At 37.8% G+C, this 17375-nt stretch overlaps 2 protein-coding genes across 3 annotated transcripts in view; one reads left to right on the forward strand and one right to left on the reverse strand.

Annotated features, from left to right (window-relative positions):
- Nucleotides 1-9316, forward strand: part of LOC122561669 (spindle assembly abnormal protein 6 homolog) — an 89293-nt gene extending 79977 nt beyond the window's left edge. For both annotated transcript variants that reach the window (XM_043713652.1, XM_043713661.1), the window contains 2 exons: nt 1780-1886; nt 7859-9316. In XM_043713652.1, the coding sequence (XP_043569587.1) occupies nt 1780-1886; nt 7859-7953 (202 nt within the window). In that variant the 3' untranslated portion in view covers nt 7954-9316. The remainder of the gene's footprint in view (nt 1-1779; nt 1887-7858) is intronic.
- Nucleotides 1-17375, reverse strand: part of mfsd14ba (major facilitator superfamily domain containing 14Ba) — a 166297-nt gene that overhangs the window by 44578 nt on the left and 104344 nt on the right. The gene's annotated exons all lie outside the window — the stretch shown is intronic.

Raw genomic sequence — 17375 nt, forward strand, 5'->3', positions numbered from 1 at the left:
GATTTGTTGGGCTGAAGGGTCTGTTTCCACACTGTAGGGAATCTAAAGTAAACTCATAGGCTAGTATCCAGGAAAGTGCACACCCTGGAAAGTTAATCTATATCTGATTTGGAACAGTTAAATTGCTTAGCAACATCCAAACCAGAACCAATCAAAACAAAAGTCTGGTTAAATGGTCACCCAGTTCTCATGAAGGTTGATACGTGCACAGCTGTATCATTCATTGCAGAACTGTCTTTAACAAGATTCTCTCTAGACTCCAACCCTTAAGTTTGTGCAAGACCTCAGCCAGACTGAGAACATGTACTGGGGATGTACATGTTAACACTTCCATCCGGTCTCCAATGAGAATTGTTTTGTGTAGTTACCACTAATGCTAATAAAAAGCCTCATGCTAAGGTGGATCTCCTAGAGTATGGGATCTCTGCAAGTGTTAACCTGTGCCAATCAGGTAGCCCTGGCTGACGGATATAAACAGGAGTTTCAACATCCTCACTCTTGGAAATGGTACTGAATTAGCTGGTCAGAGTGCATGTATTCTATTCATGTAAATAAAGGGTGACTTGGTGATGGGAAACCAACCTCTCAGCACTTAATTCTCCACCACTTCAGCTTCATGTTTTATGTTTGCTTTCTGTTGGTAAAGTATCTGAAGTACCTAACTGTATAGTGTTTGATTTATAATAAATTATTTTCTTTTGCTGGTCATTTAAGCTAGAAATACACAGTTCTGCACATGTGCACTATAGTATTTCAATCTGTACACTATTTTTCTTAGCAAAAAATGTCTGCAGGAATCTAACTCTGCCCTAACATTAATTCCTACATGCTTCACTTAGTTATTTCACCTAATGTCACAGTATTCAGGAATGCAACTGCAACCTTATCAGATGATGAGATAAGGTTCAACTCAAATAACTCTAAAATTGATATACAAAGATTCTTGCATGGGGAATAGACTCGAGGTACACGGTGATGAAAATTAGCATCTTGAAAGAATGGAAGGAAATTAGGCGAGTGAAAATAGTGTGTTAAATATGCTAGACTACATTTAAAAGTATATCAATATTTAATTCAGATTTACAAAAAAATGGAGAGAAACATTGTCTTAGCTACTCCTGTGTTTCAGGTGGATTGCAAAAATAAGCAAGGGCATGATGGGTAAGCAAACATAGTGGGTCTTATCAGACATTCTCTTGCTGATGTTTTTACTTCTTTGTAGACTACAATGGAACTTCTGGTTATAATCAAGGAATATGTTTGTGAATAATATAGCCAGACTAGAATTCAAGGTGACTGGGCACATTATTTTTTAAATTAGTTATACAAACTGGTCTCCAGAATTTTTTTTATTGGTTTTATAAATTAAGCATTTATAAATTAAGCATTAAAGAACTTGATGTAATTTTAATATAAAACATATGAAAACATTTAGAGGAGTTTACACTGGGGGTTTTGGCACCTTATACATTTCTGTACAGTGAAACTATTGTAAGCTTATTTACTAAAATAATTGGCACTGTTGGGAAATAATTGGCTGAAACAGAGGAAGCAGAGTTTGTGTTTAATTAGCCCACTTAAGTTTTGGAATTGTATAATTTTCAAAACGTCAAAGCGTGTAACCTAGCAGTATACTATTTCCTCCAATCTATTAATGTAATAATTTTCAAAATAAAGTTCTTAAAAACTGAAATACTTTGTCATGTTAACATTTTGTCTGTCTGCGATTTGAACAACTCCACTAACTGTTTAATTAAAAATATTTCTTATTTGCTATAGTGAACCAGTTGGTTTGGACCTCAAATATTTAGAAAAGAGAGAAGCTGGTAAACCAGTGCTGTCTCGAGTGGTGTCACTACAGAAGGCATCATGTCCATCTAGCACAGGTAATAAAGCAATGGGACTAGGTCAAATGTATGTGTACAGTAAAGTTTTTTAAATGTCTGCATGTCAAGACAATCATATAGAATGCTAATATGTGATTTGTATCTACTTTAATTTTTGCTGAAAAAAATCTTGAAAGGCTTTGGAGTGTATTTTTTGTCAGTAAAAATTATTGGAAAATTTGTTTTAATGTAGCAAAAGGTTAATTATTAGAAGGCATTGTACCCATACATTACATTTATATTACAATGTAACCAACCTTTGGCTTGCTTTCTTATACAGTAAGTGTTCAGAGTTGGACAGAATGTAATAATGTGTATTCTGGCGTCCTTGCAATTGGGAAATGGCATGCAAAAGCTTAAAAATTAGAAATACAAACAGAAATATTTGTAAATAATCAACAGGATGAGGACAGTTAGAACACTCATGAAACCTGACACCTTCAAGGCCAAAGCAGGCCATTTAATCAGCACTCCACCCATTCGTGAGTAACACACTGCGGTTTTAGGGCACCCCATTTACAAGATGCAGTGCATAAACTCGTGAAAGTTCCTTATACAGCATCTTCCAAACCAATGATCTCTACGATTTTGAAGAAAGAAAAACAGCAAGTTCATGCGAACACCACAATATGCAATTCTCCAAGTCCAGCATCATCCTGACTTGGTAAAATATCACCACTAGTAGTAAAAATCCTGGAACTGCTTTATGACAGCACTTAGGATGCACATCTACAACCTGACTTCAGCTGTCAAGAACCCCTGTACTGCTTTCTAAGGGACAATTTAAATGCTGACCTTGTTAGCGATGCTAAGATTTCATTAACAATTTTGGGAAAAATGTTATAGAGAAAATCTAAACAGTCTGCACAAATGTGGAGTATTTCTAGTATTCTATCAGTATTGATATTAGATCCCCTTTATCCATCATTAACTGTTTAAATTGCTGTGTCTTTAGAATAGATCCTTTGATTTCCAGAAGCAAAGTTTTTTTGATTACCTAACCCGCTTTTCAATCAAATGTTGAGATTAAGATACAAGCATAACAGTAGATAAATCTTTAGGACCTGATCAAGTGTGTCCAAGGACATTATGGGAAGCTTGGGAAGAAATTGCAGGGCCCCGAGCTGAGATATTTGTATCATCAATGGCCATGGGTGAGGTGCCAAAAGACTGGAGGGTAGCTACTGTTGTGCCATTATTTAAGAAAGGCTGCCAGGAAACTACACCCCAGTGAGCCTAACATAACTAGTGGGTGTATTGTTGGAGAGGATTCTGAGAGACAGGGTCTACAAGCATTTGGAAAGGCAAGGACTGATTAGAGATAGTCAGCATGGCTTTGTGCAAGGGGAATTGTGTTTCACAAATTTGATTTATTTTTTTGAGGAAGTGACCGAGAAGATAGATGATGATAGACTAGTTTAGTAAATTTGACTTGATGATATGTTGGCAGAAAGTCATTGTTCAGACTGGAGGCCTGTGACCAGTAGTGTGCTGCAGGGTTTGGTGCTGGGTCCACTGTCGTTTGTCACTTTATATATGAGTGACTTGGATGAGGATAAAGGAAGAATGGTTAGTATGTTCGTGGATGACACTAAAATTGGCGATACGGTGGACAATGAAAGTGGTTATCCAAAGATAACAGGATCTTGATCAACTGGGTTGGTGGGCCGAAGAATGGCAGATGGAGTTTAATTCAAATAAGTGCAAGGGCCAGAGATGTCACCGATCGGCTGCAGAGCGTTCTGAAAGGGGAGAGTGAACATCCAGTTGTTGTGGTGCATATAGACACCAATGATATAAGTAAAAAAATGAGATGAGGTTCTGAAAGCAGAATTCAGGGAGCTAGGAGAGAAGTTAAAGAGGAGGACCTCAAGGGTAGTGATCTTAGGATTGCTACCAGTGCCACGTACTAGCCAGGGTAGAAACGAAAGAATGGTCAGAATGAACACGTAGCTTGAGGGATGGTATAGGAGGGAGGGGTTCAGATTTGTGAGACTTCGGGATCGGTTCTGGGGGAGGTGGAACTATTACAAATTGGATAGTCTACACCTGAACCAGACTGCAACTAATGTCCTTGGGGGAGCTTTTGCTACTGCTGTTGGGGGGGGGGTTTAACCTAATGTGGTAGGGGGTTGGGAACCAGAAGAGAAGACTAGTAGGCAGTAAGGTGGATACTAGAGACTATAACGAACAAGATCATGAAGTTAGTATTACCAAGGGGGGAGAGTAGGCAGAGAGCAGACGAACGCAAGGGAACAGGTGGTCTGAAGTGATTATGTTTTAATGCAAGGAGAATAGTGGGTAAGGCAGATGAACTTAAGGCTTGGATTGGTGCCTGGGAGTATGACGTTATTGCGATCACAGAGACCTAGTTGAAGGAAGGGCATGATTGGCAACTAAATGTTCCAGCATACAGATGCTTCAGACAGGACAGGGAAGGAAGTAAAAGGAGGGGGTGGAGTTGCACTGCTGGTCAGGGATGATATCATGGCTGTGCTAAAGGAGGTCACTATGGAGGGCTAGAGCAGTGAGGCTTTATGGGTCGAGCTGGGAAATAAGAAGGGTGCAGTTACATTGGTGGGGCTGCATTACAGGCCTCCCAACAGAGACTGTGAGGTAGAAGAACAAATAGGTAAACAGATTATGGAAAGATGTAGAGACAACAGGGTGGTGGTGATGGGAGATTTTAATTTTCCCAACGTTTGACTGGGATACACAGTGTCAGAGATCTGGATGGTGCAGAATTTGTAAGGAGCATCCAGGAAAGTTTTCTAGAGCAATTTGTCAATAGTCCAACTAGGAAAGGTGCCATATTGGACCTGGTGTTGGGGAATGAGCCAAGGCAGGTGGTAGAAGTTGCAGTGGTGGATTTCTTTGGGAATAGTGACCACAATTGTGTAAGTTTTAGAATACTCATAAACAAAGATAAGAGTGGCCCTAAGGGAAGAGTACTAAACTGGGCCAAGGCCAATAATATCAAAATTCGGCAGGAACTGGGAAATGTGGATTAGGGGCAGCTATTTGAAGGGAAGTCCACATTTGAGATGTGGGAGGCTTTCAAAGATAGTGCTGGATAGGCATGTCCCTTTGAAAACAAGGGATAAGAAAGGTAAGATTTGTGAACCATGGATGACAGGAGTAATTGTGCGACTAGCCAAGAGGAAAAGGGAAGCGTACGTAAGGTCCAGGCAGCTAAGAACAGAACTGGCTTTGGAGGAATATCAGGAGAGTAGGACCAATCTTAAACAAGGAATCAAGCGAGCTGAAAGGTGTCATAAAATAACTCTAGCAAGCAAAATTAAGGAGAATCCCGAGGCCTTTTATTCATATATAACTAGAGAAAGGGTTGGTCCACTAAAGGATAAGGAAGGAAGGTTGTGTGTTGAACCTGAGAAAATGGGTGAGATTCTCCATGATTACTTTGCATCAGTGTTCATTGTGGAGAGGGACATGACGAATGTTGAGATTAGAGATAGAAGTTTGTTTACTCTGGATCACATTGACATAAGGAGGGAGGATGTGTTAGGTAGGCTAAAGGATATTAAGGTGGACAAATCCCAGGATTGGATGGGATCTATCCCAGGTTGTTGAGGGAGGCGAGAGAGGAAATAGCTGGGGCCCTGATGGATATCTTTATAGCATCCTCAAACACAGGTGAAGTACCGGAGGACTGGAGAGTTGCTAAAGTTGTCCCCCTGTTCAAGAAGGGTAGTAGGGATATTCCAGGTAACCGCAGACCAGTGAACCTGATGTCAATGATTGGAAAGTTGCTGGAGAAGGTACTGAATGATAGGATCTATTTATATTTGGAAGAGAATGGGCTTATCACTTATAGGCAACATGTTTTGTGCGTGTGAGATCATGCCTTACCAACTTAATAGAGTTCTTTGAGGAAGTGACCAACTTGATAGATGAAGGGAGGGCTGTAGATGTCATATACATGGATTTAGTAAGGTGTTTGATAAGATTCCTCATGGTAAGCTAATGGAGAAAGTGAAGTCACATAGTGTGCAGGGTGTTCTAGCTAGGTGGATAAAGAACTGCTTGAGCAGCAGGAGACAGAGAGTAGTAGTTGAAGGCAGTTTCTCGAAATGGAAAAAGGTGACCAGTGGTGTTCCACAGCGATCAGTGTTGGAGCCACTGTTATTTATGATATACATAAATGATCTGGAAGAGGGCATTGGTAGTCTGATCAGTAAGTTTGCAGATGACATGAAGATTGGTGGAGTAGCAGAAAGCATAGGGGACTGTCAAAGAATAGAGGAGAATAAAGATAGACTGGAGAGTTGGGCAAAGAAGTGGCAGATGGAGTTCAATCCGGGCAAATGTGAGGTGATGCATTTTGGAAGGTCTAATTCTCGAGTGAATTATATGGAGAAGCTTTGGGAAAAGTTGATGAGCAGAGAGATCCGGGAGTTCAATTCCATTGTGGCTGCAGAGGTGGATAGAGTGGTCAAGAAGGCATATGGTATGCTTGCCTTTATTCGACGAGGTATTGAGTATAAGAGCTGGCAGGTCATATTAAAATTGTACAAGACATAGGTTTGGCTGCATTTAGAATACTGTGTACAGTTCTGGTTGTCACATTACCAAAAGGATGTGGACGCTTTGGAGAGGGTGCAGAGAAGGTTTACGAGGGTGTTGCCTGGAATGGAAGGTGCTAGCTATGAAGAGAGGTAGCGTAGGTTAGGATTGTTTTCGTTAGAAAAAAGGAGATGGCGGGGGGGGGGCTGACAGAGGTTTACAAAATCATGAAGGGTATAGACAGGGTGGATAGAGATAAGCTTTTTCCCCAGGGTGAAGGATTCAATAACGAGAGGTCACGCTTTCAAGGTGAGAGGTGAAAAGTTTAAGGGGGATACATGTGGAAAGTACTTTTACACAGAGGGTGGTAGGTGCCTGGAACACGTTGCCAGTAGAGGTAGCAGAGGCAGGCACGGTAGATTCATTTAAGGTGTGTCTGGACAGGTGGGAAACAGAGGGATACAGATCCTTAGGAATTGGATGATAGTTTTAGACAGTGGAGTTGGATTGGCACAGGTTTGGAGGGCCAAGGGACCTGTTCTTGGACTGTAAATTTTCTTTGTTCTTTGTGTTGCATTTAGGTAAAACAAACCAGGGCAGGACATACACATTTAATGATAGGAACTTGGGGAGTGTTGTTGGAAAGAGACCTGGGGTACAGTTACGTAGTTCGTTGTAAGTGGCCCCACAGGTAGACAGGGTGGTTAAGAAGGCATTTGGCACACTTGCCTTCATCAGTCAGAATGTTGAGATCAGAAGTTGGGATGTCATGTTACGGCTATACAAGAGAGTGGCAAGGCAACATTTGGAGTGCTGTGAGCAATTCTGGTCATCCTGCTATAGGAAGGATGTTATTAAACTGGAAAGGGTGCAAAAATGACTTGCAAGGATGCTTCTGAGACTGGAAAGTTTGCGTTATAAGGAGTGGCTGGACAGGCTGGGATTTTTTTTCCCCCCTGGACTGTAGGAGGCTGAGGGGTGACCTTGGAGGTCTATAAATCATGAGGGACATAGATAAAGTATCCTCGGGTAGGGGAATCCAAAATTAAAGGTCATAAGTTTAAGGTGAGAGGGAAAGATTTAAAGGGATCTGAGGGGCAACTGTTTCATGCATATATGGAATGATCTGCCAGAGGAAGTGTTTGAGATGGGTACAGTTACAATGTTTAAAAGATATTTGGACAGGTACATGGATAGGAAAAGTTTCAAAGGATATGGACCAAATACAGGCAAATGGGATCAGTTCAGCTTAGCAAACCTGGTCGGCATATTCAAGTTGGGCTGAACTGTCTGTTTCCGTGCACTATGACTGCTATGTCTCTAAGAGTAAAAAAGATCTGCCCAAAGTTTAATAAAATATTTTTTAGACAAGATTGAAAATAAATAATTTTTAACCTACAGAAATAATTCTGGCTTCTTTCTCTCATTGTTTTGTGATGTTTATTTAGTGCCCATACGTCCACCAATGCCAAAGCAAGGAAATCCACCACCAGTGATGTCTGCCTACTTCCCTGGAAAACAACCTAGACTCCCTGCATCATGAAGAAAGAACAGTAACAAAATGTCTCAACCTGGACCATAGTCAGGAGAGGAGAAAGAAATTTCCTTCCCATTTAAGAAAAAACGGCCTCTAGAACACATCACTGCAAGTTGTACAGTGATACATGTTAGATCTGTTTATCTTTTTTGTAACGACTGAACTGGACAGTAACAATTAGCATAAACCTAGGTGCTCATTCAAACTGCCAGATTAAACTTTATTGCCATTTTCAGAATATTACCTTGCATACAGATATAATATTCATCAAGGGAAGATCTTCCACACATACAACAGCAATATACCAAAGTACATGTGATAGAGTCAGGAGTCTATATTTTATGCCTTACAGATCACTATACTGGTGTGAATTATAGATAATTCAATAGAGACAATTTGGAACAATGTATATCAGAGCATAAATCTTGGCTATTTTATGAAAATGAAGAAAAGTGATTTTCATTAGAGAATAAAACTGAGGCTTCATCCCCAACAGTTATTCTTGATTATGTCATGCTACATTAAATTACTGTTTCTGCAACCACAAACCTTTAGGGGATTAAAAACCGCAGCATTTCTTTTTCAGTTGATACACTGTTTTTTGATTATGTTCTCAGCATTAACAATCTTTTGGCACCATATTTGTCGTCTTATTTTGTTTTGCTCAACCTATCCATCACGTAGAATTTGAGCTTGGGTCGCATGCATGGTATCTGTTCATTCTTAACAGAGAAAGCTGTTTTTGTATGTTCAGCTGTCTTAACAAACTAGTTGGAAGTGCACTGTTTGCCTTTTTAGGCATCCAAATTTAAGACCATCAGCTACTAAATGATTTCAGTTTTCCGTAAACATGTTATTGGAACCTTACTGTAATTCAGTATATACAGTCAGTATTACAATACAGGAATGGGTCTACAGAATTGTTGATGATTAGCACAAGAAGGGGGGAGGAGCAAGTTCTTATTAACTGGACAATAGTCACGTACTTTTTGTATCTGCAAAATATATATGATAGCATATTAAGGCAATTTGAATGCATTTTGTTTTGTGAAAATGCACTATAGTATATTAAGTGTCATTATTTAACACACCATATCAAATTATTGCCTGAAGGTACAAACTGTTACAACTTAAGTGGTTCTGAATTCTGTCACTTCAATAAGGTGATTAATATAATTGTATCAGGGATTTTAAAGCACATCAGATGTACAGTACTGGCATTACGTTCCCTATTGTGCTGTAACTAGTAATTTATGACCTGTTGTACTGAATATATGTCCATGTATAAATTGTAAAATATTTTGTATTTAAAAGGAGTGTTGCATACATATTTTGATGGAATAAAATATATGTACTTTTGCAGAATAAACTGTGACTCTTCTTTTCGAAAAGTAGTTTGCTGAGATCTTCTAGCGCAAGATCTTATAGCTGGAACATGAGAACATTGGAAAGAAAACATTGAGGTTATTTACAATAAAATCAAATACCTGATTAGACCGCTTATTGAGGGATGCATAATAAGGCAAATGGCCTTTTGGTATCCCTGGCTTTACTTGTATTTTCATGTACTTTCCTGATGGAAGGCTCACACTTACCAAATGTGATTCTGTAGATAAGAACAATGCCCCAGGACATTGTATCCAGTGACCATTCTCCATGGAGAATGAGTGCCAGAAAATGATATCTGAGAAAATGCAAAGTGTTGCAAACACATTCAAATCTGTCAATCAAAGGACAACTGGATAGTACAATAGTAAATTCTGATTCTTTTCCCTCTAAGAATTCCAGCACTGATACAAATTTTAGTGACCCAATGTTTTATTTTTTTAAATTTATTTGCTTATTAATTTGAAACAATGAAGTATACCTTGCCTTAACTCATTGAACAAATTGGTGTGAGTGCTTCCTGTAGACTGTACTCAACCAGAGTAAAGCTGGGAACATGTCTGCACATGCTGTGTGGAAGTATTACATATGTCTGTCAAAAACTGAGAGGTTAATTGATCATACTGATTTCTTGTGGGGATGTTAATTAGTTTAGCAATAAGTAAGTTTTAGTTGAAATTCATTCACCAATTACATTTTGATATTTTTACTTGCATTTGCCTCAAGAGTTGAAATTGAAGATTGACTAGGGTAGTAAGTGGACATCATTGTTAATATGTTTCAGTGTTCAGTTACTAAATCCATGAAAGCCTTATGATTTCTTTATTTTGAAGGGCTGAAGTAATTGATTGAGCTTAGCCATGTTATCCCAGCTTACTTTAAAGAAAATGCTCTCTTTAGTAAATCTTTTAACATTTAGTTCATGGAAATTATGCCATTACATTTGTAAAGGCAGCTTGATGTTACAGTAGCAGCAAATAGTAAATATTTCAATTTATGCTGCCAGTTTGACCCTCTCAGGTCATAAAGGCAGTTGAAGTGTATAAATCAATCTGTTTGTTTGCTAGCTGTTAAGCAATTTATCTCATGCTGTCGTAACAACTTCTGATTTCAGAATTTTGCAACCAGAATGAGCAGCTGTTGTAGTATGTGGTTTTTTGCTGTATTTTCTACAAAGGATTCATTCGTTTTACAAATGAGCTGCCTGATTTCTGCCATTACTCCAGTCTCACCAACCATTGCTTGAATGTGACTTGACATATTTTTAACCAGGCTGTTTCCTAGAATTGATTATAGGAGGCAGATTTTTCTTTACATCCTAGGATCATTGTTGACGGAGCTAGCCAGCCACACAATTGCAAGCAGACCTTTTATTTGACTTTAGCTACATTTACTTTTTTGGGTGAGTAATGAATTTAGTTAGTCACTGGACCCTTGCATGGAATTGTTTTACTTTGAAGCTAGCTGCTGAGGATGAAGTGGGAGTGTGGATAGAGAGACTGTATCAAAATAAAATAATACTGTTCCTTTCCCTCAGAAGAATGGTTTTGTGTTCAGTACGTTACTTTGTATTTGTCTTGAACATTAGAGGTAAATGGCAGTACACTGAAGGCTACCCAAACTAGAAAAGGTTAATTAACTCATCTTCAGTTTTTTGGTTCCATACACTTTAGGACAACACATGAAGATTTTAGAGGTATCAATTTTCTCTACTTAAGGGTTATTTTCCTTAGTTTTGCAGGCATTCCAAACTTACCTTGCAGAAATTTGGTTTGCTCCAATTGCAATTTTTGCCAGAATTCATTCAGGACTCTTTCAGCTTAATGCAAAAGAAATTGAATATTAATATAAAATTTCGATTCACTAAAATGTAAACTGCTATTGCTGAAAATATTCAGTGAAGATTTAAAAAGAGAAAAACTACTCTTAAGTTGATTTAAAAATGAATAAGCAACAATAGCGAGTGCATCTAATGTTGAGAACCTTTTAGTTCCCAATGAGAATACAGTTGACTATGATGTTTTTTGTAAGTTGAATGTTGTGTACATGAGTTGTTGCATTTAACTACCTAAATGATAATTCCAAAAAGACACTTGCTTTTATGTAGGTTGGTCTCCACTTTGTGGTCGTATGTTAGGCATGGATATGATAAGCTGAATGATCTTGTATCTCAAATTATCTTTGATGACATCAAAACTGATGACCTTTGCCATCAGCACTTATCTGAAACTGCAGCAACTCCCAGATTGTGCGCATATGCTGTTGTATGTGGAAGTGGAGAAATTAATGTCAGTGAGATTATGCAGAGACTACCCAAAGGCAAACCTGTTGAATGCAGTCAAGTAGAAACCAAGGAAAATTTGTCCCTATATTCTTTCTGGAAATAACTATACCTTGTAAACTGAGCTAAAACAGGATTTTTAAAACATGCTATGTTCACAGTTGGTGCTAAAGACTTTTCTGACCCTGGAATATAAATCTTTATTTCTGGAGTGCCAAATTTCTCCATTATAAATTTCACTATTTTTAAAAAAGAATTTCTTGATGTTTCAGCCTCCACCTTTATTCCAAGTTCCTATCAATAATTTGACTTCACTCCATAAAATAAAATTTAAAATGAAGGATAATCAATGCACTTTCCTTCCTGGTTTAATGTGTGTGAGAATCGTGCTCAATAGATATTACTGATTGCCTTGACTTAATGCTAGATTCAAACTGGCAATGGAGAAGTCACCTCCAGAAACTACTAGATAATCAGGAGCAATTTTCTTTGAGGCCAGGAACATGTGCTGTCTCATTGACTGCATTATCCAGACTAAGAGAAACATTTCTTAGAGAGTGTTTAGCTCCACTGGCAACAAGAGTACCTGAATCAGAACGTTGTGGATTTGAAATCCTGGTCAGTCGATTGAACTCAGTTTAATGATGTCCCAGTACAATATTGGTGTGCTGCCCTTGTTGAAGTGCAGTCCTTTGATTGTTCTTAATATTCCATCCAATGAAACCCACACTGGAGGTTGGAAGAATTGATATAGAAGTGACTCACTCCTCGGAGGAGCAGTTCTTTACACCTTGCTGAGTAGCATTTATTTTCTGATTATCAATTAATCCTTTCAGGTAAACTGGTCTTGTACAACTTCTACTCCAAATCTTCCTTGTTAAATTCCTTGTACCATTATTTCAAATAAATGAAGTAGATTTATCATAGCCCTATCTCCCTCAAAGGCTCTTAATTTATAAATGACCAATGGCTTGATTGGTTGAACTTTTAAAGAAGTTCAATGCAAACTAAATATGGCAGAGACTACAGCCAGGATATACATTAGGCTGAAGTGTTCAGGTACACTTTGTTTCACACTGGAATCTTCGCAGCTCTTTGATTTCATAGATACTCTTTGCTGAGAACTTTTTTGTTAAAAAAAAATCATTCATAGGATGTGGGCATTACTGCCTGGACTAGCATTCATTGTCCATCACCAGGTACTGAGCTGCCACTTTGAATCATGATGTGGAGGTGCTGGTGTTGAACAGAGGTGGACAAAATTGAAAATCACAACAGCAGGTCTTAGTCCAACAGGTTTATCTGAAAGTACAAGCTGTCAGAGTGCTGCTCTTTCATCAGTTATCAGCACTCTGAAATGTTGTACTTCCAAATAAACCTGTTGGACTATAACCTGGTGTTGTGATTTTTCAACGTTGTCCGCCTTGAATCGTGACAGTCCATTTGGTAGTGGTAAACCCATAAAGTGGCCACATCAGCATCACTATTGAATGATTGTTTTGTTTGATTATCTTTATTTTCCTAAGTTATGTCAGAGAGCAATGTTATGCTTCTGAAAGAATTGATCTGCTTTTGATACTATAAATGAGATATTTGTTTTTGACCTTTCTTCTTGCTCATAACTTTTATCAGGTTTAATCATAGACAATAAAGCTGACCGTTTTGATATGCTGCTTCTGAACAGCTGAACTGGCTGTGTCCAGAGTTTACTAACCTGATGCTCGTGGTGTCTTTGAAGATTCATCTGCAGTTTAATTACAGAATCACAGAATTCTCCACAGAGTGGAGAAAGAGGCCAATCACATCTCCACCAAGGATTGTATCTTGCAAAAGCAGATATTTATTCTAATCAATATATACCACAGTGTGCTGGCTTTTCTTTCAAAGATGCCTCCTGTAAGCTATTAACTTCTATGTATATTAGCATTATTAATTCTGTAACTGAACTGCAGTTTTTGACCATTGTCCCACTTTTTTTTTCAAAGTTACCTTAACATGATACAGTTGGACATTGCTTCTGTTGGTGATTTTGTTTTGAAAAGAATTTCACATCTGCATGCTAACTAGGGTGGTATATGTGACAGTACTGTGCCTTTGAGAGATGTAGAACATTATAGTGCATTACACGCCCTTCAGCCCTCACTTATGCTCACTTTTTTTTTAAAACAAGTTACATTTATTTGGTAATACATAAATTTTAGTATATTCAAAACAATTCTTTGAAAGATTCAGCTCCCAATCACAAATGCCTTCCTAAGTTAGTTTTTTTTTAAAAAAAAAGAAAAAGTACTGTTGCCAAACAGCCAGATGGCTCTCATTAGAATGGGAAAAAGTTGAGAATTTAAATTAGTCATAAAAACAGCAGTTAAATTGTAAAATGTGTAAATCTCTATTACATGCATTTTGCAAGTTCAGATATCATTTACTACATAGCTTCAATTTTTGTAACATAATCCACTTATCCATTTATCAGTCACCTGGCTATTGACAAAATAGATTCCCCTTGCACTTCAGGTTGTAAACATGATTTACAGAATTGCCAAGCATGCAATTATATTTTCAGCTGATTTACAGATGTGCTTAATAAGGGCATTGACCTTTATATTTTTTTAAAAAAGAAAATTAATAAACCATAGAACTCCATTAACAGAGCTAACAAAAATAACATTAAAACAACATTAAATGTTGTTTCTCTTGCAGACCAGGTTGCAACTATGGTGCTGGTATATCTGCTTCTGACAGGCAATTGGTAAAGTTGGAGTTATCCCTAGTTTTTTTTAAAAATTAGACAATAGCATGAGTGGTAGGGTCAGGGCTCACACTGACCCAGGAAAGTTTTGCTTCACTTAGGAGTGTTTCTGCTGCTGCAAGATTAAAAGATGGATTATCTGCTTGAAGCGATAACAAGGCTTCCTTTTAAAATTCAAGAGGCAGATTGTTCATCTCTTCAGGACTGGAGTGAGACCGAATGTGAGAATCATAGTTGTTTTGCTAAATTGTCTCACTGATGCTGTGTTTATGGGATGCTGCGTATGTTGGAACAGTTGGATGATTAATGGTTGACTCATTGTCTTAATATTTCAGTAGAGTTAAACTTATGCCAGTTCTTTTCATTTGTAATGGAAATAAAATTGTGTTTTGCTTAAAGCCGAGTGATAAACCAATTGAATTACATGTGGAGCACAGCATCTTACACTTGCCTTTAAAACAAATATAAAAGTTAGTAAGGAGATAGTCTAGACCCTATATTTTGGGGAGGGTCTGATCTGGTCCATACCATAGTGGTTAGCACTGCTGCAATACATTGCCAGGGACCTGGGTTGGATTCAAATCTTGGGATTAACATTCTCCACATATCTGCATGGGTTTCTGTCAGGTGCTCTGCTTTCCTCCCACATCCAAAGATCTTCATTTGTGTGGCATAGCATTGGAAAACTCAGTACTGATGTGATTTATTATATCACTGACTGAAGAACAGATCCCAAAGACATTCTGTAACTTGATAACAGAGTAATAGCAGTTTATGTTGACCATAGAAAGAGACAACATTTTGTATCAACACTTTGATTTAATTTTGATGGAGAAACTGACTTTAAGACAGTCAGGACAGAATAACACACATGGGTATCAATCAACTAGAGTGAATAAAACTAAAAAAAGGGATTTGCAAAACATCCAGGTGAGCAGGACAGCTAAACACAGCAGAAAAATCAAGTAAATATGTCAACATTTTGTTGAGTCACCCATTCCAACAATTCAATGTTGAGAGATTATACTAATTTGATAATGATCCTACTTCATTGTAAAAACTTTGTTAATTCTTGGTAATAGCTGTAGTGATGTCTGGTAATTCTAGTAGCTTCATTATTGTTTGCAATAGTATGTAATCAAGAATGAGGAAATTAGTTGTGGCTTAGAAATTGCTAGGTTGGCCGAAATCATGTGAGAAGATGTTCTGTTGGGGGAAACTCTAGAATTGTTTTAAAAACTATTTGGAACTCCATTCAAGCAAAGCAATAGATTTAAAAGAAATATAGCTGTAGTTAAAAAGCACAATGCAAACTAAATATGGCAAAGACTACAGCCAGGATATACATTAAAACTGAGTATATATTGCCACTAGAGGTCAGTATTGTTTTGTTTGAGGTGTAGAAATCACACGCAAATGCGTTACTAATAGAGTTTCTGAACTGCAAATTAAAATGGGGAGAAGTTAGATTTGAAAATTAAACAGAGAACCCCGTAATGTCTTTCTAAACATTAGATTGTCTAAACATTAGAATGGGGCTATCTAAAAGTTCTTAATCTTTCAAGTTGACACCCACTGTATATTCAAAGGAAATTTAATCTTACATTTCTTTAACATTTCAGATAATTAATAATTGGAGGTCCAGAACCAAGTATTTTATTTGTAAGCCCAATTTTAATACTCTAGAGCATTCTCCATAATTTGTGACTTATTTGATGGCATTGTGCTATTCATTGTTAGAGTCATCACTCACAACCCCAGAGTAGCAGTATTATGTAAATCCAACAATTATCATTCATAATTAGTTGTAGAGGCTTTATAGCAATATTTTCATACATTCACTGCATTGCAGGTAACTGGGCAGTAGAAATCTGCATTGCACAAGGTGTGTAGAGGTCACTTAGCTGTATGGATAAAAATAATCCATAAAACAGAACATTACAGGCAGGTGGGAGAAGGAACGGGGAGGAATGGATTATGGCAGAAGGGACTGGTGTATGAGAAGATTAAATAGAGTTTCTTCTAAGAACTGTTACAGCTCAGGTTAAACCTGGCAGAAGATCCTACATTGCATTCACGATCAGTAAAAATATTCACAAGGTTTGAGAGGGGTGAGTGCTACCTGAAATGAACTGGAGTATTTTACTTTAATATGTAGCCATGCAGCCACAACCTCCTTCCCAATAAACCAAAAAATATTCATTTTTTCAGATGTTAAGTACAAAAATACAGAATTCTGAAGCGGTAGTTTGTGTTTTTTGCGTATTATTTTTGCTGCAGTATCACAAAGTTTAACACAGGTGTCTGAACTGGCAAACAAACACAGATTGAAGCAAGAAGTAGCCAGTTTCCTGTAGCAGCTATATAGCAGAACACACAGGTGCAATCTATAGAGGATTAAACAGAATCTTATTAGTTTTAAGATATATTTCCCTGCAAAACAGAACGCCTCCAAAATTTAGAGCTAGGAAAAAAAATGTTAATGTTCTGCTATAGCCCATGTGATTTTTCACTATCTGCATTTACCAATTTTTTTGGTTGGAGCTGTGAACTGGGAGCTAAAGTTGACTTTTGAACTGTGGGTAATAACTCATGTTAAAAGCGAAACAGGCCAAACATGCCTTTGTAACCAACCTGGCCTCATGAATAAACAGTTTGGTTCCAGATCAAAAGGTTCTGCAGATGCATTAGGGAAGAGCATGATATTTAAACAGGTCACAAAAGTTGGCTATTAATGACTGCAGTACTTGGGAATTGGTTCCAGCAGGTCTGGTAAGACTTTATTGCTCCAGCAGATGGCAGGGAATGGTCAGAGTTCGAATTGGGGTTCGGAAAACGTATTCTGAAAAAACAAAAATTTGGATACTGGCTACAACGTGAAAATTTGAAAACTCCCTGACTAACCACCTTTATCAGCTTTTGGAAGTTCAGAGAATAGAAAACCAAGTATTACTGTGTTTTTCTGAGTGAACTTAAAAGTAACCCTGATTGTTATTTTCAGAAAATCAACCA

This window comes from Chiloscyllium plagiosum, chromosome 2, assembly GCF_004010195.1.
Source record: "Chiloscyllium plagiosum isolate BGI_BamShark_2017 chromosome 2, ASM401019v2, whole genome shotgun sequence".
Lineage (NCBI taxonomy): Eukaryota > Metazoa > Chordata > Chondrichthyes > Orectolobiformes > Hemiscylliidae > Chiloscyllium > Chiloscyllium plagiosum.